The following is a 22535-nucleotide window of genomic DNA, read 5'->3' as shown; positions in this document are numbered from 1 at the left end:
GCTTCTGTTCCTTTCAACTGAGAGGCCTTAGTTTTCTTTAGAGGATTAGTTACCATTGGACACTTTAAAAAAGGTTGGCCTCTTTGAATTTAGCCTTAAGTCTTGAAAGTTTTCTGCCTAGAAACAGTAGCAAACAGCCGTCCGCAGGGCATGCAGGGGGAAAGGGAGGGGCTAGAAGGAGGAGGGGAGGAGAGGAGGAGTCTAAGTCTCATCTGGTCCCGGGCGTGCGGTTCACGAGGATTTCCTTAAACTACCTTCCTTAGAAGATAGATCTCTGGCCTCTGGAGTTCAGCACAGAGACTTCGTTGCAGGTATTTATGACGATCGAAAAGCAGCCGTGACTCTACAGGCGTTAGAGTAAACAGACCTTATGTCTCTAGCAGTCCAGGAACAGTCCGGGGTAGTTTAAGGATCGGCGTGCGTCCCGAGAAATGGGTCACAAACCTGAAGCACACTTCACGGAAGGCATTCACACAAACCTAAAGGATGGGTGTAAGCTAGTCACTTGCCTGGCTTCTTTGGATAGTTGGCTTTATTTGTTGTTTTTGTTTTGGAGACAGGGTGTCACTATGTATCTCTGGCTGCCCAGAGATCTGCCTGCCTCTGCTGAGCGTAAAGATGTGTACGACTTGCTCAGCACTTCCAGGTTTCTGGGGTTTTGTGGTTTGTTTGTTTACTTATTTACTTACGTATTAAGACAAGTTTTCATTATGTAGACCTGGCTGTCCTGGAACTCCATTTATAGACCAGGCTGGCCGTGGAGTCGGAAGACATCCATAGGCTGTGCTCAGTGAGCGCCAGGAATAAAGGTGTGTGACTTTCCTAGCATCCATCTTCCTTCCTTCCTTCCTTTCCTTCCCTTCCTCCCCTTCCCTTCCCTTCCTTCCGTCCTTCCGCCCTTCCGTCCTTCCGTCTTTTGATACAGGATCTCTCTTATTATGTAGCTCTGGCTGTTCTGGAACTTCATAGGTAGACCAGGCTGAGTTCAAGCTCATAGAAATTCTCCTCCCCTCCCGAGTGCTAGGGTTGTGCCCACAACCAGCTTGCACGACTTCCTGTTGCAATCAACGCAGTCTGCGGGAGGCTGGCATAACATAAACTCTGTTTTACAGACTTTTGCCTTTTTAAAAAACCTTTTATTAAACTTTGTTTTTATTTCATGTATTGAGTCTTTCGCCTACAGTATGTCTCTCCACCCTGCGAGTGCCTGGTGTTTACAGAGGACTGAAGAGGACAGCAGAGCTTCTGGAACTGGTTCTAACCAGTTGTTTTTGTTTTGTTCTGAGGCAGTATTGACTATGTAACCACCCTTGGCTCAGTCTTTCTGAGACTGTGGAATGCTGGAATTACCCGTGTAGGCTGCAACATGTAGCAACTTCGGTATAACTAGAAGGAAAATGCACCAAAATAAGGATAAAGGAGGAGCTAGGGAAGGGAGGTGACTCGGTTAGTCCAGAACTTGCCTACTATACACAAGCCCCGGGTTTCTTCCCCAGCACTACATAAAACCAGACATCACGTAATTGTAATTGTAGCAGTTGGGGAGGTAGAGACAGGTCATCCTTGGTTACATGGTGAATTCGAGGCCAGCCTGGAACCCAAGAGACATTATCTTAAAATGATGAGATGATGATAAATGTAAAGCCCTGTGGTGGTACAAGTCTTTAATCCCAGTTCTACAGAAGCAGAGGTAGGCAGATCACTGAGTTTAAGGCCCACTTGGTCTACATAATGAATTCCAGGACAGCCAAGCCTACACAGAGAAACCATGTCTCAAAAAAAAAAAAAAAAAAACAAACCACAAAATTATTGTTGTTGTTATTTTTAAAAGGTTTTAAAGAGCCAGGTGTAGTGGTCTGCACTTTTAATTCCAGCGCTCAGGAGGCGGAAGCATGTGAATTCCATAAGTTTGGGACCAGCCTGATCTGCAGAGAATGCTCTAGGCCAAGGCTCCATAAGGAGACCCTAACCTTAAAAAAAAAAAAAAAAAAAAAAAAACAGGTACAAGTGATGGGAAGGAGAGAGGCAGATACTGATACCACAGGTCTCAGAAATGTGGCTGAGCACCTGATCAAATGAAATGATGAATTGCTTGTTTCCTCCCCACCCCCACTGTTGGCTGATGAGGAATGAGATGGGAAGTTGATTTCCCTGATATGCAGTGTCTTACTGGGAGCATTAACCTTCTGCCCTCGCAGTTTGCTGGCTTTCTGCATAAAACATAACTGGAAGGCTCAGTTCCTGCCTTTGCTCCCTGAAGAGTAGTGTCACTATTCTGGTTACATATTCTGGTGGAACTCTCTGGTAAGTGACAGAGTTAATCAGGCATCCTGCTCACTGCCAGGACTTTGGGGTCCACAGAGGTCCTTTGGGAAACTCCTGGCTCAGGTGATGTAGTACTTGCCTAGCATATACAAGCCTTAGGTTTGATTCCCAGCACAACATAAAACCAAGCATGGGAGCACATGCCTGTCACCTTAGCAACTGGGAGGTAGTTCAGGATCACCCTTGGCTACATGGTTCAGTGTAGTTCAATGCCTGCCTGGAACCCAAGAAAAGTTAAGAAGGTATCTGATGATGATGATGATGATGATGATGATGATGATGATGATGATGATGATGATAATAGCGGCAGCCAGATGTAGTGGTCCACACTTTTAATCAGGACTCAGGAGACAGAGTCACATGACTTCAAATGATGGCCCAGGACTTCAACTTTACCCTTCCGGCTTCCCAACTCTCTCCATCACCCTCACTCAATACTTAACTGGTTTTGTTCCAGGTTTACAGCTTTTCCTGCCTGTGGTTTGGAAGAACTTTGGGAGGTGGGGAGTAGTGGTGAATACTTTTAATTCCCAGCACTCAGTAGACAGAAGCAAAGACATACCTTTTTGTAAGTTGAAAGACAGGCAGGACAACAAACTGAGATCTTACCTCAGAATAAACAAACAAAAAAGAGAGTTCCCTCTAAGAAATGTATTTTTTTAAACCTTATTATATGAATACATTCTTGGTGGTGTCATTGTTTTTGGTAGGATGTAAAACAATGATTAAAAAAACTTAATTTGGGGCTGGAGAGATGGCTCAGTGGTTAAGAACAGTGGCTGCTCTGGCAGTGGCTGCTCTTCCAGAGGTCCTGAGTTCCGTTCCCAGCAACCACATGGTGGCTCACAACCATCTATAATGGAAGCTGATTCCCTCTTCTGGCCTGTGGATGTATATGCAGCAGAGCACTCATAACATTAAATAAATTAAAAAGAAAAAAAAACGCAATTTGACCTTGAAATTCCTAAATATATTAGAATAGCAAATCTCTGTTAGTTTCAGAATTAGGGTTCCTGTGTGATATGCTGTATGGCTTCTCTTTCAGAGACTTTTTCTTATGTGCACACCCGCACCCCTGCTGCCCGTAGAAAGTAGAAGAGGGTGTCAGAACCCCGGGAGCTGGAGTGGCAGTGGTTGTGAGCCACTATGTGGGTGCTGTGAACTGAACCCAGATCCTTAGCAGGCAGGGCTCTTAACTGCTGAGCCATCTCTCTTGCCCCTGGTGTTGGCCTGGTCTCCTGGGATTATATAGCTACCTGGAGTCTCTCTGCTTCTTCTGGGAAATAGATGCCTTTGGCATTATTTCTGCAGCTGCAGACTTAGTTCATAACGATTTTTGTAGCCCTCTGTGTTTCCTCTACCTTCTTGATTATACGAGATCTTCCAATGACCAGGAAGTTGTTATCCTGGCCAGTTCTGTAAGGCAATGTCATATATCTTTACTCACACGCTTGGTGAGATATAGAAAGGAAATATGTAAAAAGAGCCTTACTTTTTTTTATTTGTGTGTGTGTGTGTGTGTTAAAATTGTGGCATTCTATCTCACTTTAGATCACTTAGTTCCCAAATAAAAGACACAAAACCTTTATATTTATCTTTTTTTTTTTTTTTTTTTTTTTTGGAGCTGGGGACTGAACCCAGGGCCTTGCGCTTGCTAGGCAAGCGCTCTACCACTGAGCTAAATCCCCAACACAAAACCTTTATATTTATAATAAGCCTTAAGGGTACTAGAGCTGGGTAGACATCAGCCCTCTATGCTATTTTGTCTACCTCCTTATCAATATACCCTTGCCATGTTCTGCCTGAGCCACTCCCACTCCACCTGGCTGGCCCTCGTGGCCCTGGTCTCTGCTTCAGACCTCAAGCCCTGCAACTGGAGCCACGGCTAACTGTCTTCTGCCCAGCTACAGGCTGTTGGTACCTTTATTTAACCAATAATTTTAAAGTAAGGAGCAAGGTTACATAGCATCACTTGGTGTACTTAAGGATTTCCTCATCCCAGAGCCAACCAGACCTTGGGGGCAAGTATTTAGCATTACAATACATAGCAACAGGCCAAACCTCCACATGTGGATGCTCATAGGGTGTGCACATGAGGTCAGAAGATAACTACGGGGAGTAATTTCATTTCTCCCAGCTCATTCAGTTAGGCAGCAGGTCGTAGCCTCCCGTTGGGTAGTAGTAGCCTGGGATAACAGATACACACCACCACGTCTGGCTTTTTGTGGGATCTGGGGATTAAACTTGGGTCCTCAGATTGGCCCATTGGCTGGTTTGTTTTGTCTACTGTCTTTTTTCTTTTTGGTACAAGTGGGAGTAAAAACCCGTTGGGATCACAGCAAATAACTATAGTTTTACACTATGCAGTGAGGGGAATTTTATTTGTTACATTGTATTATGCGTGTAATCAGATTCAGTTCTCTTTTAATAAATTAGTAAGTTCGTTGTGTTGCTCTCTGTCCAGTGACAATGAAAAAGGAAATTAGGGTTTGTGCACGAGGTTCAGTTGGGGTAGTCCTTGTCCGTTGTGCACAAGCATGGCCTAAATGGGGTCTGCTGATACTTGCCTCAAATCCCAGCATTCAGATGGGATCGGATGTTCAAAGTCCTCCTTGGTTACATCAAAGCTCAAGGCCAACCTGTGCTGTAAGAGACTCCATCCTTTCTCTGTCTGACCCTCCCCATACAAATGTGACCCTGTCTCAAGAAAGGAAATAAAATGAAAGGGATTGGTAAGTTATTTCTTACCAGCGAAATGAGCCCATTCGAGTTAGATTAAAATATGTATAAATGCACGTTTGTTGGGAAACTGCTCTTGAGTGGGCAAGTTCACCGGCCCCAAGGAAAGAGGCTAGGGAAGCCACCACCATCGGGAGGGAGACAAAGGAGAGGAAAAAGAGAAAGGAAGTGCATTAAAGAGAAGGAAAAAGAGTGGGGGGGAGGGCAGGCAAATTGTCTGGATTATACTTAGAAGGGCCCCTGGGGGAAGGCAGCACAGGCCCCTGGGCCAGAAAGTTCTGGATTAGGGGTGGGGAATGCCAGATAGGGACTGAGTGATGCTTGGGAGAACCTGGAGGCCAGGTCTGCTTTGGTACTTAAAATATGCACCTCAGCCCCTTGGACCTGAAACCAAACAGGGATCAATCCGTAAGCATGGCAGGGAAATCTTAGGGAACATTTAAGGATGCGAATATGTTTCTTGTAACCTTAAAAAAGACATCCTTTTCATAAGGAAGGACTTTCTTTGTATAGCAGAATAAAAAAAAATTGCTTTGTTTTTCGAGAATAGAAAAGGAAAGGTGAAGGCAGGGTAGTGCCAAAAAACTTTAGCTTAATGCAGAAGGATGTCTCACGAGATGAGTGGAGACGCACTTAAAGATGGTCTATGCGAAACAAAGAAAAATTGGGGAAAAAAATACATTTTCAAAAGATGGTCTGTCTGAGATTATCAAAAATCATTAAAATTCCTAAGGTACAGAGGGCAGAAGAGGGTGTCAGGCTCCCTGAGACTAGAGCTACAGATGGTTATGAGCCCTATTATGGTTGCTGGGAATTGAACTCTCTGGTCCTCTGGAAGAGCAGTCAGTGCTCTTAATTACTGAGCCATCTCCCCAGCCCTGTTTTTTGTTTTTTGTTTTGTTTTGCTTTACATCTTGCTCACTGCCCCTTTCCCAGTCGGTCAGCACCTCCCACAATCCTTCTCCTTCACCTCCTCCCCTTCCCCTCCTCTGGGCAGGTGGGTCCGTCCTGGGTATCCCCCTCAACCTGCTACTTCAAGTACCCCCGCATGGAGACCCAACAAGGCAGCCCAGCTAGAAGAATGTATCCCGTGTATAGTCAGCAGCTTTTGGGATAGCCCCTGCTCCAGTTGTTCGGGTCCCACATTTGCTAAGTGTGTGCAGGCAGGCCTAGGCCCAGCCTCTGCATGCTCTTTGGTTGGTGATTCAGACTCTGAGAGCCCCAAGGGTCCAGGTTAGTTGATTGTTGGTCTTCGTGTGGAGTTCCTGTGTTTTCAAGCTAGTTGTAACAATATTTACTCTCAGGGGTAGCTTTCTGTATCTCCTTGTGAACATTTGTGGCTCTGATGTCTCTGCAGTTTCTAACCCAAACAGAACAAAGCAATAAAGGTCGTGGCCAGGATAGAAAACATCCACTGTGTTCGGTTATGAAGCTGGATAGGAGACCCTAAGAAGAGAAAAGGGGTGAAAGCAGACAGGGTGGGAAACAGATTGTGAGACACGAAAACGCAAAGGAGTTCTAGAAAGTTCATGGCAGAAACTGAGAATTTGACTGTGTTGGTCCACAGGACATTCTTAATCCTTGTTCCACGGCCCTGGGTGACTCTTTTCTAAGAAGCAAAGTAAGCTTCTCAGGTTCCTTGGTACCCATTTCAAGGTGTGAGGGCACCATGCAATGGGATCCTGTCTGGAAGTGGATGGGTAAACAGAATCGCAGGCAGAGCAGTGGCTGTGGCCCTAAGTTTGTTTCTGGATTGACAAGGGCTTCTTAATCCTTGGCCCGAAAAGGTGTCTTTTCTTGGACATTTCCTCAGGATCATCTGTCTCCCTCCAGATCTGTGAGAATGAGCTTGCAGGCCACACCCACACTCCTGCAGCTAGCGATGCAGAGTCTGCTGAGGGACGAGGCCGTGGCCATCTCTGCTCTGCCGGACCTGCCCATGGAGCTCTTCCCACCACTCTTCAAGGATGCCCTCACCCACAAACGATCTAACATCCTGAGGAGGATGGTGCAGGTCTGGCCGTTTCCCTGTCTCCCACTGGGTGGTCTAATGAAAATGAAGGCACCGTACCTGGATGTCTTACAAACCATACTGGATGGGATTGACGGCCTGCTCGACCAGAATATTCACCCCAGGTAAGGGAGAGCCAAGTGCCCTGAAGAGAGGCCCGGGAGTCTAGGGTAGAGAGAGAATAGAGAATGGAAGGAACGTTAGAGGCTTATGTTGGCCTCAGTGATGAGGATTTCACAGGCCATTGCACCATTGCTGCACATCTAGGGAAAGGATTTAAGTGTCTAGGACTATTCAGAACAGACATAGCTATGGCTGAAGACACCTGTCCCTGCCTTTTCCCATAGGCACTAGTAGTGGGTCCAGACTGGATTCGAGAGGAAGGGATGACAAACATCAGGATGAATAGAAGGAGGAAAGTGATGTTGAGAGTAAGGAGTCCTTGCAGATCTGAATTAGGAGTGCTAGCCTGTAGTTTCAAGCCTCTGACTCCAAAAGCGGGGGTGGGGGTGGGGGTGCTTTGAAACCTTTTCGAAAAATGGAAGCAGCCAATCGTAATGGAGAAGGATGAATTCCCGTCTTAAGTCTAAGACTTCTACTTTCTCCCACAGTAATTACCGACTTCGAATTCTGGATTTGCGGGCTTTGCACAAAACCTTCTGGACCGTGTGGGCTGGAGATAAGACGGCGTCTTGCATTTCAGAGGCCAAGTGTAGGAGAAGGTCACAGAGGAGAGGTCTGGAAACGGTAGCCAAGCCAGAGTCATTGAAAGTGTTTATAGACCTGTGCCTCAAGCCGAGAGCCTTGAATGCATGCCTGTCCTATGTCCTCCTGTGGGCGAGAAAGAGAAAAGCTTTGCTGCAGCTTGGCTGTAAGAAGCTGAAGATCAACACGATAGCTCTCCAGAAAAACGTGAAGGTTCTGGAATTGCTAGATCTGGACTGTATGGAGGAGGTGGAAGTGTGCTGCACTTGGAAGCTGTCTACTCTGGCCATCTTTGCTCCTTACCTGGGCCAAATGAAAAACCTTCTCTCACTCATTCTCTCTCACATCCATGTCCCTGCCTCCATTTCCCCTGAGGAGAAGAATCAGTTGGTCAGCCAGTTCACCTCTCAGTTTCCCAACCTGCAGTGCCTCCAGGAGCTCTCCCTGGACTCTGCCTGCTTCCTCAAAGGTCATATGGACCAGGTGTTCAGGTAAGGAAGGACGAGGAGCTTTCCAGTAGACCACAGCGAAGCCTTTTCTTGTTGGGGCAGTTTAATGATGTAACCTGAGCTAGGGTTGTCTGTTTTGACGGTTGGGGAAAGGAGATACAGGGCTGTGGGCTGAGCTAGTCCCACAGTGATAATGTCATGCCTCAAGTTAGAATGGGTAACTTCAGTGAGTGGACTCTTTTTATTATTATTATTATTAAATTATTTATTTACATTCCAAAAGTTGACTCCCTTCTGGGTCCCCTCCTCCCCGAGTTCTTCACACCCTCCATCAGCCACCTACCCCTCCCTCACCCCCACCAGCATCCCTTTTCCCTGGGGAAACAAGTTTCCACCAGATTAAGCAACACCCTATCTCACTGATACCATACAAGGCAGTCCTCTGCTACACATGCGCCTGGGGCCATGAACCAGCCCTTATATGCTTCTTGGTTTTTCACTCGGTCTCTGGGAGCTCTGAGAGGTCTGGGTTAGTTGACACTGTTCTTCCTATGGAGCTACAATCCTCTTCGGCTCCTTCAGTTCTTCCTCTAACCCTCCCATGTTAGTCCCTGACCTCGAATCCAATGGTTGGCTCTAAGTATCTCACTATGGATATTAGCCAAAAAGTTCAGAATACCCATGATACAATTCACAGACCATAGGAAGCAGAAGGAAGGCCCAAGTGTAGGTGCTTCAATCCCACTTAGAAAGAGGAATAGGGTGCTGGAGAGATGGCTCAGCGGTTAAGAGCACTGATTGCTCTTCCAGAGGTCCTGAGTTCAAATCCCAGCAACCACATGGTGGCTCACAACCATCTGTAATGGGATCTGGTGCCCTCTTCTGGTGTGTCTGAAGACAGCTACAGTGTATTCACATAAATAAATCTTAAAAAAAAAAAGAAAGAAAGAGGAATAAAATAATCTTGGAGAGGCAGAGGGAGGGAGGAAAGTGGGTGGGAGAGGGGAAGGAGGGGTAGGATCAGGTATGAGGAGAAAGAGGAGGAATGCCCAGAGGGCCAGGAGAATGAATTAAAATATGCTACAGTGGGGATTAGGAGGCAGGGGGAACCTCTAGAAAGTCCTGGAGACCTGGGATATGGGGAGGCCCCAGGACCCAGTGGGGATGACATTAGCCAAACTGTTCAACAGTGTTTAAGGTGGAACTGGAAGAAACCAGCTCCAATAGATAGACTTGACCCCCAGTTGAGGGATGGGGCTACCCACACATCTCAAAATGTTTAACCCAGAATTGTTCCTGTATAAAGGAAATGCAGGGACAGAAATGGAGCAGAGACTAAAAGAAAGGCCATCCAGTGACCTGGCCCAACTTGGTATCCATCCCATGTACACATACCAAACCCTGTAACTATTACCGAGGCCTTGTAGACATGAGCCTTGCATAGCTGCCCTCTGAGGCAACCAGCAACTGAGTGCGCAGACTCTTCGAGGCAGCACACTAGGCGTTGATGCTTATCCGGTGGCCAGAGTGACAGAGGAAATGATCCACCCTACCCTCGGACTCCCTAACCGAACCCCTACAACTTGTAACCACTAACTACTTACTCTCTCCCTAGGTGCCTGGAGGCCCCCTTGGAGATGCTCTCTATCACTGATTCCCAGCTATCAGAATCAGACTTGAAGGCCCTGTCCCAGTGTCCAGGCATCTATCAGCTCAAACACCTGAACCTGAGTGGTGTCATTCTGACCAACATAAATCCCGAGCCCCTTCGAGTCCTGCTGGAGAGAGTTGCAGCCACCCTGAGGATCCTGGATTTGGAGAACTGTATGATTAAGGACTCCCAACTCAGTGTCTTCCTGCCTGCCCTGAGCCAATGTGTTCAGCTCATCATGTTCAACTACTTAAGGAACCCCATCTCAGTGGCTGCCCTGGAGAGCCTGCTTCTCCACACCTCCAAGCTGAGCTGCCTAGGCTTAGAGATGTACTCTACCCCTTGGGAGATTTTTGGTGCCCAGAGTGATTCCTATCATAAGAGGCTAGATGAGCTTCGAGAGGAGTTGAGCAAGACAATGATGCATCTAGAACACACCAGGACCGTCTGGTTCAGCGTCGCACCCTGTCTTCCTAATGACAACCAGGTCATATGAGTCAGAGTGCAAGCTTCATCAAGGCTGTTCCCTCAGTGGGTACTTGGGTGGCAAGTAATTCCTTCTAGCTCTTGGGGACAGAATCCTCTGGTATAGAGGCATCCTGAAGCAACACAGAACCTGTGATCTCAGGGTGGGGGATTGGGATGGGGGATCGGTTGAGCAACAAAGACAACCTCAGAAATATTGACCTTAGGAATTGATGTCCTTTGGGACATGTGTCTTTAGCAATAAGAGGTGAGGTTTCCAGATGAAACGTTTTAGGTTGTTTACTTCATGGATAGGGTTAAAGAAGTTGCCAGTGTGTTTTTCCCCACTTCAGGCTATAGGGTAAATAGACTACACTATGTTACAGCTTGGCAGGCCCCGGTAGCCTCTGGCAGCCACCACCTTAATCTCCAGCTCTGAGCCCTAGAGAATTTGCCCACCAGCAGCCCCATGCTGGCCATCCAAGAAGGCCATAGTTCTGCTCAGAGGGCATTGTCAGCATAGATTCTAAACAGCTTCACTGAGAGGAATGCAAAGAGCTTCCAGATGGTGCTGCCAGGTGCTGAGGACCACCCCAAAACAAAGTGGGAAGGGATAGGTTTAAACTCTAAGTAAACAACAACCATACACCATACTTGAAAATCAGTAAACCCAACACACAGTAAAGTAACGTATTTGTTAATCCTAAGGTACCCAAGTTAACAGCTGACTGCCATGAACAGATTTGTCACCTGACCTTTGTTTGGTCTACGGATGGTTCAGACTTCTTGATTTAAGTGACGGGCCCTATTGCACTGTGGGTGGGTGGCTTTATTAGTAATATACTAATGGGGATTAAATGTAGGACTTTGTGCATGCTAGGCAAATGCTCTTCCACTATGAACCTTTAAATCATTACTCTGCTGTGTATGTATAGGATGTAGGGGAATTTTCAGTGTTTAAATAAATGCGTGACAAAGAAGTCTTTTTGTTGTTTGTTTTGCTTTTGTTCTTGTTTGTTTCATTTTGCTTTGCTTTTTGGGACAGAGTCTCTGCATAGACCAGGCTTCCATGGAACTCACTGTAAACTCCCAGAGATCCTCCTGCCTCTGCCTCCCAAGAGCTGGGATTAAAAGCTGCACCACCAAGACTGACAAGAAGTCTAAATATATGTAGTCCATACCAAACTCCTGATAATCCTCCTGCCTTATCCCCACTACTATCACCCCATATGTTTGATTATAATGGTCATCCACCACATCTGGCTTGGAATGGTACGATTTCAACAATTCTTTCCCGTTCTTGACATCTGTCTTGGACAGATGTGGCCACTCTGTGAGTTCACACACACAAGGTAATGCACCTTGGATGTACAATGAAGAGCTACTCTCCAGAGTAAACTTTGTTTGGGAATGACAGGAGTGCTTGGGACGTTCATGTTTGGCCAACATGAATGTATACAAGGAGATGAGGGGATACATTTAAATGGAAGCGAAATGCAAGTTATCCACTTGGGGGAAGGTTCACTGCATGGACTTGTGGAAGGAATTAATACTAATTCTTTGGTGACCGCAGCTCTGATCAGGCACACTCCTGAAAGTCCCTTCTTTGAAACAGGGTGGCTATGAGCACAGTGCTCTATCCTCACATCCTCTGTCCATTTTAGGAGAGTTTGACATAATGAATCCATATGAATATAGGTAACTTCCACCAAGGCACACACAAGTCCTTCCCAGACAGTGAAGGGGGCTCCCAGCTAGCTAGAGCCTCTAGACCTCCCCAAACCATGTCTACCAACCTATTGGGTTGCAATCCCTCTTAAGAACTCTGTTCCCTTTGAGTCTAATACTAGGATCACAGCAACATGAAACACTGTATTTAAAGTTCTAGCATATTAAAATTACTGTATCGTTTTGGGACTTGATCACGTCAATGAAAGATCTTCCTACACGATTAAGTGCTTCCGTTTCCTATAAGAAAAACAAACCACTTCTTTCTACTACTACTGACAAGGTGTCAAATAGCCCAGGCTGGCCTTGAACTCCTGAACTCCTATAGCTAAAGATGGTCTTGATCGTCTGACACCTTTTGATCTCTACCTCCCAAGTGCTGGGATTGCAGGCATGTGCCACCACATTAGGATTGTGCGGTGCTGGGGATCGAACCTAGGGATTTATGCACACAATTGACTGCATCTCTGGGCCGAGAGCAGATTTTTCTTTTCTCTTAAGATTTGTTTCTTTTATTTTACTCGTATAAGTGTTTTACCAGAATGCATGTGCACCGTGTTTATGCAATACCCAGTGGCCAGAAGAGGGCATCAGATCTCCCAGAAACTAGAGGTAAGGAGCTGCCATGTGAGTTCTGTGAACTGAATCTAGGTCCCTTGAAAGAATAGCAAGTATTCCTAATCACAGAGCCATCTCTCCAGCTCTCCCATTCACCCCCATATAGATTTTAGATGCTCTTGTGATCCAAGGATGGAAAATAACAAGGGGCCTGTGGGCAAATGTGGCTCTAAGTAAAAGATTACTAGTGAGTCTCCCAGCTGAGGCCTGAGGGTTATGGGCTGGGGATCTGAATGAAGTATGAGCCCTAGTTTTAGCATCAACTGAGGATATCAATCCACACCTAGATGATGGGGCCCTTCTAGGAGCCAATGTACTGATGCACATTTAGGGATTAGTATACTGGGAGCTCAATAAGTCTACCTCTTTCTTCATCCCTTCTCCATGCCTCAGTTTGCCCTCTGCTTCTGATAATGGGAGGAAGGCAGAGACACAGGTACAAGAAGGGACTGGACTCTGACATGGGATCCACCATTAGATCCCTGCTCAGCCCCAAGGCAGAGCACAAAGTTAGTGCTCTTTAGTGATCTTAAGAAAACTTTACAAGCTGTGGGGTTTGAGTGCCATCTACTGGTAGGCCAACCCAAACATCCATCATAAGTTAACATTAGAAGGAAATAGTATGTGTGTGTGTGTGTGTGTGTGTGTGTGTGTGTGTGTGTGTGTGTGTGTGTGTGTATGTATGTTTATGTCATTGAGTGACACACAGTTGCCTGTGCCTTGAATCTTAGCACTCAGAAAGCAAAGGCAGGCTGATATCTTCGCGTTCCAGACCAGGCTGGTCTATACATAAATTCCAGGAAAGACAGCTATAGCAGCTCTCTCTCTCTCTCTCTCTCTCTCTCTCTCTCTCTCTCTCTCTCTCTCTCCATTCACTGTTACATAAATGCTATTAGGTGTGTGAATAGTTGCACTATGGTTTACATTTTAAAAATTCTCTTAAAAGTTTTGTTTTGAGACAGGATCTCATTTTGTGCCCCGGCTGGCCTGGAAGTTGCTATGTAGACCAGGATGCCCTTGCCTCTGCCTCCTGAGCACTGGGTTAAGGGGATGTGTCCCCACCCCCACCCCAGTGTATCCTTTTAAAATTATAAAAGAAGTTTACTGATTTTAAATAAATGGGTGTGTGTGCTGGCCTAAAATTATAAGGGAAGTTTAGTTCTCTTCATGCAATACATATGAAAATATGTTAAACTTCGTTTTCTTTGTGAAAACAAGTGGGACGTTTTAAAAACTAAAATAGATTTTTAAATACCAATGCACGGGCATTGTTCCAATCTTTAAAAAGTATTCTGGGTACAGTGTGTGAGCTTCAATCCTGAAGGGCTCTGGAAACTGAAACCAGGGGCTAAAGAGTTCTAGGTCAGCCTGGGCCTGAGTGAGACTCTCAAACAAATGAAGAGGTAGAGAGGAGGGTCAGTTCAAATGAGTTCTTAGTGCAGTCAAGCCTGGGCTTCGTTAGCCACAACCAAACAAAATCTTCAGTGGGACCACTGAGCACTGATGTGGCACAGTGGGTAAAGGCACTTGCACTCAAGCCTGGTGAACAGTGTTTGATCCCCAGAACCCATGGGAGGGCAGAAGGGCATACCTGCCATGACACACATGTACACACACACACACACACACACACACACACACACACACACACAAATAAGTCGAATACTTAAAGAAAACCTTCAGTACTTGGAGAGTTAATTCCCCTTTCCCCCAGTTTGAGGCAACTGTGGGCGTATTATTAACCTTATTTTTATCAGTTTTATCAGCTTTTTTGTCCGTCATTTTTCTTGCAAAGAGCCTCACTATGCAGCCCTGGCTGTCTTAGAACTCACTCTTTAGGCTAGCAGGGCCTCAACATCCGCCTGCCTTGGCTTCCCGAGTACTAGGAATTAAAGGTGTGAACCAAGGGACCCCATGCCATGTAACGTTTTTATTTATTTATTTTTCTTTTTTTCAGAGCTGGGGACCGAACCCAGGGCCTTGTGCTTGCTAGGCAAGCGCTCTACCACTGAGCTAAATCCCCAACCCCCATGTAACATTTTTAAATTGCCTTTCTTACTCAGGTTTGTTCTTATCTTTTCACAGCTTGAAAACAGCCCTTCCTCTGGGCCAGCTGACTGCAAATGCTTCACGAAGGCAGGTACTGACAGGAGCTCGTGATTTCATCACCTCCCTACCCCCACCTCTGTGGCAATCCAACCGGTTAGGTTAGGTGGAGATGGCCCCTTGTCAGGACAGGGAGTTTGTCACTATTCTGTCTCATAGCTGGTAACTGATAGCAGCTACTGCTTTAAGGGACAGTGGAATTCTCTGCAGTCAAGACGCACATTTCACCTTGATGTGGTAACAAACACATGCACACGTGTGATACATGTACATTCAAGAGGCAAGCACTGGGAAGCATAAGTTCCCAGCGAGCCTGAGTTGCTTAATTAAACTGACTTGGACTGGAGAGATGCCTCAGTGGACAACGGTACTGGTTACCTTACAAAGGACCCAAGTGTGATTGCCAGCACCTACAATGTAGTTCACAGACAACCATAACTCCAGTTCCAGGGGGTGTGATGTTCAAACCTCTACCAAGCACTAAGCATGCATATGGTACACATACATACATAGGGCAAAACATAAAAAAAAATAATAATTAGCAAAAAAACAAAACCAAAAACAAAACCCAGTCTATATTCAAAAACTACAAAAGAAGAGATGATAATAAGAGGGTGAGGGGAGGAAGGAGAGAGGGGAGAGAGGGGAGAGAGGGAGGGAGAGAGGGGAGAGAGGGAGGGAGAGAAGGGGAGAGAGGGAGGGAGAGAAGGGGAGATGACGGATAAAGGACTAGTGATGTAGATCAGTTGAGAAAATGCTTGTGTGTATGCCATACAGGAGGTGGAAGCAGGAGAGTTCTCTACAACACTGAGAATTTGAGACCAGACTCCAACTTGAAAAAATCAATGTCTTCATTGCCAGGTGGTGGTGGTGCAAGCACTCAATCCTAGCCCTGACAAGTAGATCTGCCCGAGTGGGAGGACAGCCAGTTTACACAGGGAGAGACCCAAACAAACAATCCAAACTAAAACAAAGATTAAAAAAAAAAAAAAAAAAAAAAGCAAAGTGAGACTCTCAAAAAAAATGAAACAGAACAAACAGGGGTTTTGGTGGTGGCACATACATGCCTATAATCTGAGCATTGACACTCAGGTGTGGTGGCCCAGCCCTAGGGAAGAAGAGGCAGGTGGATCTCTGTGAGCTGCAGATCAGCCTGGTCTAGGTACCCAGTTCCAGAACAGCCAGCACTGTTTATAGAGACCTTGTCCCATGCCCACCTGCCCACATCCCTCACAAAAAAAGGAGAGAAGAGAGAGAGAGAGAGAGAGAGAGAGAGAGAGAGAGAGAGAGAGACTAGAAAATATTAAACTAGTTTCTAGCTTGTCAGACTTCTAAATCCAGAGATGTTTAACATTTTAGGTATGTGGAACACCTGCTGGACCCTCGCACCCCTGAGGGCAGAGCTCGTTTAAAGGGATAACTCAGGCAAAGGGCTGGAAACAACAATCCAATCTACTCAGGTGGTAGCTAGCCTCTTTTTACAATGACTTGGACTTCCCTCCCTCAGTAGAAAGCCTGCTGCTGCAACAGTGACAGAAAGAATTTAAGGAACTGGTAGGATGGCTCGGCAGATAGAGAAATGAGGGCATTCCCAAACCTAATGACCTGATGATCCTCTGGAACCCATTTGGTAGGGGGGAAAAAAGAGACCAGAGATCTGCCTGCCTCTGCCTTCCTCTGCCTGCCTCTGCCTTCCTAGGGCTGAGTTGGCACACCTGGAGCAGATACATATCTGAAGTAAGATCTTGGAAAACAACAGTACTAGCTTTGCCCTTATTCTATTCAAGATTATCAGAAAAATTGGATAAGCAGTATTCTGAAACCTAATTTACCTAAGCTAAGTTGCCTCAGCCGGCAAAATGGCTCTGGATAAAGGTGCTTGCTGCCCCTCAGAAGGACCTGAGCTGGACTTCTAGAACCGGTATGGTGGAAGGAGAGAGTCAGCTCCCACAAGCTGTCCCCTTGCCTCCACATACAAATTACATATGTCATAAACCAAGTTGACTGCTTGTTCCAACCAGCCTTAATGGCCTCTAGATCTGCTCCTATACCTACACAAAAACTGGTCAGGTGTTGTGCCTCAGGCCTTTAATCCTAATCCCTCCTCTTGGGAGACAGCTGCATAGATCTCTGTGAGTTCCAGGCCATCCTAGCCTTCTTTGTTCAGAGCAGCTGGGGGTGAAGCAAACAAATACCTAAATGAATTCCTCCTGAAGACCTGTGACTTGGATAACTCTCCTCCGCCCTTGTTGGCTCTACTATGACCAGCCTCAAGGTTTTGACACACTAAGCAGGGGCAGATTTTAAAGAGCTTAGTGGCCTACCTCAAACATGCCAGTGTCTATGAGCTACGGCATGGATCAAGCATTCGTTTACTCCTTTGGGATCCACTCCAGGCTTTGAATATACTGAATCTATTCATCATCACGCAGTTTTTCTCTGTCGTAAGACCCCACAGTGGCCTTATCTCAGGAGCACCACCCACAGAGCACAGATTGACAAAGTGACCACTGCAATAGCATGAGGGTATAAGGTTTTTAATCCAGGTACGTGGAGTTGCTCATCCACGCAGGAAAAGGCATCCCTGGACCCCAAAAGCACACAACTTTTATTTGTTACAGAGGACAGACTTCAGCAACAGGATTAGCTGGCCTATTCTCATTGGTGGTTCACAGGACAAAGGATCTGGTCAGGTATTGGCTGGCCTGCTCAAGGGACTGTTCTTGGCTCAGTTGGTCACTTTGCTCATCCAGCCCTGCACCTGGCCTTGGAGAATCACTGGGAAAGGGCTAAGTTGGCATGTCCCTTACAGGGTGTGTGTGTGTGTGTGTGTGTGTGTGTGTGTGTGTGTGTGTGTGTGAGAGAGAGAGAGAGAGAGAGAGAGAGAGAGAACTGGGTGGTCGGGCAGGGTCAGGATGACATCTTGAGGTTGTTCTCCGAATTTACCACGGGGAAGGGTAGGGGGTCTTTCCAAGAACAGTTGTTATTGCTTGATTAGCATAGTCAGAATCTTGATCACCAAAGCTTTATCATATCACTGGGCATCCTGACGTCAGACGTATCCCTCTCAGAAAGGTCACAAGTTTGTCAAGGGCATCCTGACCACCACATGTATTTCTCAAAACCTTGTTTTTATAACTTCGTTCCTCACATCTATGAAATTTTGAAACTTTATTTCTTCATCTCGAGCCACATCATATATGCCATGCCAGCTGGTATGAAATGTTCGCTCTGTACCGGAAAGCCTTCCCCTAGATGCAGGTCATGTTATTCAGTGAACACTTCCCCAAGATGATAAAACAAGACTCCATGTGACTTAGATTCTGTTTGGTTTGGTTTTGGATGGGGCTCTATGGTCTCACTTTGTAGACCAGGCTGGCCTAGAATTCACAAAAGATCTACTTGGCCCTGCCTCTCTCACTCAGGTGCTGGGATCAAAGGCCTGCATTACCACACCAGGCCTAAGACTTAGTTTTGTTTTGCCCTATTCAAACTGTGTTTTTATTTCTGTTAAACTGAACACGCCATAGCCCAATATTAAATTACAGTCACTCAATAACCTGAGTAATAGGAAGTATGGTCTCCATTCGCCTTAAGAAGGATGAACTTGTGTGGTGGCACAGGCTGGCAGGATGTGCTTGAAGAGGAGGGAGAAGGAAGAGGGTGGGAGATAGCTCTGTGGGGAAAAGTCTTGCTGTCCAGCCTGAGTTCAATCCCTAGAACCCGCATGCTGAAGCAGCCCCTGCAAGTTCCATGTGCACACTAAGGCAGGCACAGTGTGCTCCCCACAGCCACACCCCAATAAATACATAGGTATAAATAAATAAAGGAACAAATAAATGTAATAATTTTTTTCAAAAGATGAAGAGAGGAATTTAGAATCAGACACAGTTCTCGCACACATTTGGAGAGCAATTCAGGAAGCTGGGTTTAGAAAAGGCTCGTTTCCTTCACAAGACAGTTAACCCTGGGAGGAGCTACAGCACCAGAGGATGGTCTCTGATAATCTGACACTGCTGGCTTTATTTCAGGCCATTTAAATCTGCTCTTGGAGGTCCTTAAGTCTAAGGCTATTGGAAATACGATAATAAGTAATTCAACGTACTAGTTAGACTCTATTCTTCACATACAGGAGCTATGGTGCAGGCACACACACACACACACAAACACACACACACACACACACACACACACCCCTACAGTAATACACACAAGCACACAGAATAAACAAATGCAATTAAAAATATGGTCTGGAGAGATGGCTCAGTGGATAAGAGCACTGACTGCTCTTCCTAGAGGTTCTGAGTTCAAATCCCAGCAACCAGATGGTGGCTCACAACCATCTGTAATGAAATCTGATGCCCTCTTCTGGTGTGTCTGAAGACAGCTACAGTGGACTCATATACATAAATAAATCTTAAAAAAAAAAAAAACCCAAAGAAGACCAGGAGTCGTGGCACAAGCCTTTAATCCCAGCACTCAGGAGGCAGAGGCAGGAGGATCACTGTACATTTGAATATAGCCTGGACTTCATACTGAGTTCTAGGACATCCAGGGTTACAAAGAGAAACTCTCTCTCAAAAAAATGTAAGTAAATGAATAAAAGAGTTCAAAGCCAGTCTTCTCTACATAGCAAGTTGGAATCCAGGCTGGGCTGTATCAGATCCCATATCAAAAACTAAAAGCCAAAAACAAAACAAAACAAACAAAAAAAACCACCCAAATATTGGAAAGAATCCTTAAACAAGACATTGTGATACAATCATACAATTGTACAGTGAAACAAGTTTCTGTCTGGCTTTGAACGCATAGAGGCCCCTGCTTTAGCCTCCTGCGTACTGGGGTTAAAGCTGTAAAGCACCATGCTGTATGAACACTTTGCTTATTCACTTACTGTTTTTATGAACCTCTTCTGAGGTGTAAATCTTTCAGTGGCAGTTGTGGGTTTTCTAACTAAAAATCTACTAAGATCAGCAGGGTGTGGGGGTACACACCTTTGATCCCAGCATCGAGGAGGCAGAGGCTGGCAGATCTCTGTGAGTTTGAGGCCAGCCTTAGAGTTTAAGATTTCTTTTTGAGCATAACAGGTTACAAATGGTCAGGATTGCTACCAGAACCTGCTGGGCTCAAGAAAACCCCATGAGATAATAACAACATTGGCCATGTGCCAAGTAAAGTAAACAGCCTGACCGTTCGGGCCCACTGTCAAACCTAGCACAGGTCCCACTCCCATGGCATTCCCAAGACTCATGGGATTTTATCTTTTATTCTTAAGAGACATTAATAAAGCTCAACTCTCATAGCATGCAGAACACTCTAGATAGCTATATGATGATGGTCTATTATCATAGATGTGTTTAGATTTGGGGGTAAATTACATTTTGAAGTGCAATAACCTTTTGGAACTCCCAGAACTACGAGGTTAAGGCGATTTAAGATGGGAAGGGACCTGTGCTGGTGAGATGGCTCAGTGGTTAAGAGCACTGGCTGCTCTTCCAGAGGTCCTGAGTTCAAATCCCAGCAACCACATGGTGGCTCACAACCATCTGTAGTGAGATCTAATGCCTTCTTCTGGTGTGTCTGAAGACAGCTACAGTGTACTTGTATATAATAAATAAATAAATATTTAAAGATGAGAAGGGACCAGGGCTAGAAAGATGGAGGACTCCGTGGTTAAGAGAGCTTGCTGCTCTATAAAGAGCCAGAGTCTGGGTCTTGGCACTCATATTGGGTGATGACTCTTCCAGGGACTCCAATGCCTCTTATGGACTCTGTAGGTATCCTATGCGTGCGAACACACACACACACACACACACACACACACACACACACACTAGCAAAATAAACTTTTTTTAAAAAAGACTATTGGAAACATAAAGACTTCTTAAAGGATGAGCATTGTTTACTGAGACAGAGTCCTGCCTTGAGCTTTAAGCAGCACTCCTCTTGCCTGCCCCAACCTCCCTAGTGCTGGGTATAGGAACAAGCAGAGACAGTTTTTTATTTCCTTTAATATGTAACTTCCTGTTTAGCTTTTGAACTCGTCTAATTATCCCTCTGGTGAATGGAAAGGCTTCTGTCTCATCACGATCTGGGTCCACTTGTTTGCATTAAGTGATTTTAACATTTTGACACTTTTGACCAACTTTCCTAAGGTTAGATGCTTTATCTAATCCTTTTGACCTTGAATAGAGAGTCTCAAATTCTCAAAAGAATTATGAGTTGTACTAAGCTAATTAGCCTTATTGCATATGATGGAAATAATGCTAAAATACATACGTAGTGGCCCGCAGCTATAGTCCTAACACTTTTGAGGTAGAAGCAAGGGGATAAGAATTTCAAAGACACTCCCAGTTACACAGATTTCTAGGACAGTCTGGGCTACCTGAGACAATGACATACATTGCCTGGTGTCATTGCTGGAGTATGTGCTCAGCATGCCTGACACCTGGTTCAATCCTCAGGACTAAATAAAACAGACAACAACACTTAGCATCTAATTCCAGCATTCGGGGCACTGTTTCTCCACTCTGGAGGGAAACTTCTTTGTGATCACCTGTCAGATATCCCACATATCAGCTATATACACTATAATTTATAACAGTAGCAAAACTAAAGTTATAAAGTGGCATCAAAGTAGTTCTATAGTTATAGGTCACCAGTACATGTGGAACTGTCTTAAAGGGTTGCAGCATTAGGACTGAGGGGGTGAAAGTGGAGGTAGGGGCATGGATCAGGAATTCAAGGTCATCCTTGGCCAGTTGGCAAGTATGAAGCTGAACTGGGCTACAGAACATGCTCCCATTGGGTAGGTGGGTGAGCAGGGTAATAAAAAGAAAATCGTGAATATGTAGTCGAATCTTGTCAAATTCTGTTCCTGGACTATCTGAGATGACATTTCATTTGTTTTTGTTGATATAATTAAGTATAGAAATGGACTTCTTTTGTTCGTGGTTTTGTTTTGTTTTTCAAGACAAGGTTACTTTGTGTAGCCCTGGCCTGGGATTAAAGGCCGACACCTGACAACCAGAGTGAGATCTCAGGAACTCATGGAATAGTGGAAGGAGCAAGATGTGCTTTGATGCCTATTCTCAGGCAGTGAGTGACAAGCTTACCACTCCTACCTGACAACCGGACATCACATACAGCACACGGAATGCATAGTTTAGGTGGTTATGTTTTGAGACAGACTTTCACTATGTGGGTAGACCTGGAATTCACTATATAAATAAGGCTGACCTTGAATTTACAGATCCACCTGCCTGCTGAGTGCTGGAACTAGAGTGCCCATGGCACCGTACCACACTCAAAAATTCAAAAAAGAGAGAAAGAAAGAAAATCTGAAACCTTCATAACTAAATCAGATGTTAAAGATAACTCCCCTGTGGTGTTGCAAACCCCTTGAGCTCATTCAGTCTTTTCTCTAACTCCTCCATTGGGGATCCCCTTGTTCAGTCCAATGGTTAGCTGCAATCATTCTCATCTGTATCATTAGGGCTCTGGTAGAGCCTCTCAGGAGACACCCTTATCAGGCTCCTGTCATTAGTATCAGCAATAGTGGCTGGGTTTGGTGGCTGCATATGGGATAGATCCCCAGGTGGGGCACTCTCTGGGTGACCTTTTCTTTAGTCCCTGCTCCACTCTTGGTCCCTATATTTCTTCTCATGAGTATTTTATTCTCCCTTCTAAAACAGAATAAAGCATCCACATTTTGGTCTTCCTTCTTCTTGGGCTTCAT

The 22535-nt window shown here is 45.4% G+C and overlaps 1 protein-coding gene across 1 annotated transcript; it reads left to right on the top strand.

Annotated features, from left to right (window-relative positions):
* Window positions 1-210: 210 nt before the first annotated feature.
* Pramef12 (PRAME family member 12) lies at window positions 211-11330 on the top strand. Its single transcript, NM_001431288.1, is given in 4 exon segments — window positions 211-311; window positions 6898-7200; window positions 7687-8271; window positions 9845-11330. Coding segments are annotated over 3 exon segments (1410 nt in total). The 5' UTR covers window positions 211-311; window positions 6898-6907; the 3' UTR covers window positions 10377-11330.
* Window positions 11331-22535: the final 11205 nt, after the last annotated feature.

Source organism: Rattus norvegicus, chromosome 5 (genome assembly GCF_021556685.1).
Source record: "Rattus norvegicus strain SHRSP/BbbUtx chromosome 5, alternate assembly SHRSP_T2T, whole genome shotgun sequence".
NCBI classification, from domain to species: domain Eukaryota; kingdom Metazoa; phylum Chordata; class Mammalia; order Rodentia; family Muridae; genus Rattus; species Rattus norvegicus.
Note: the sequence above shows the minus strand (reverse complement) of the source record. Positions and strands in the feature narration are given on the sequence as shown.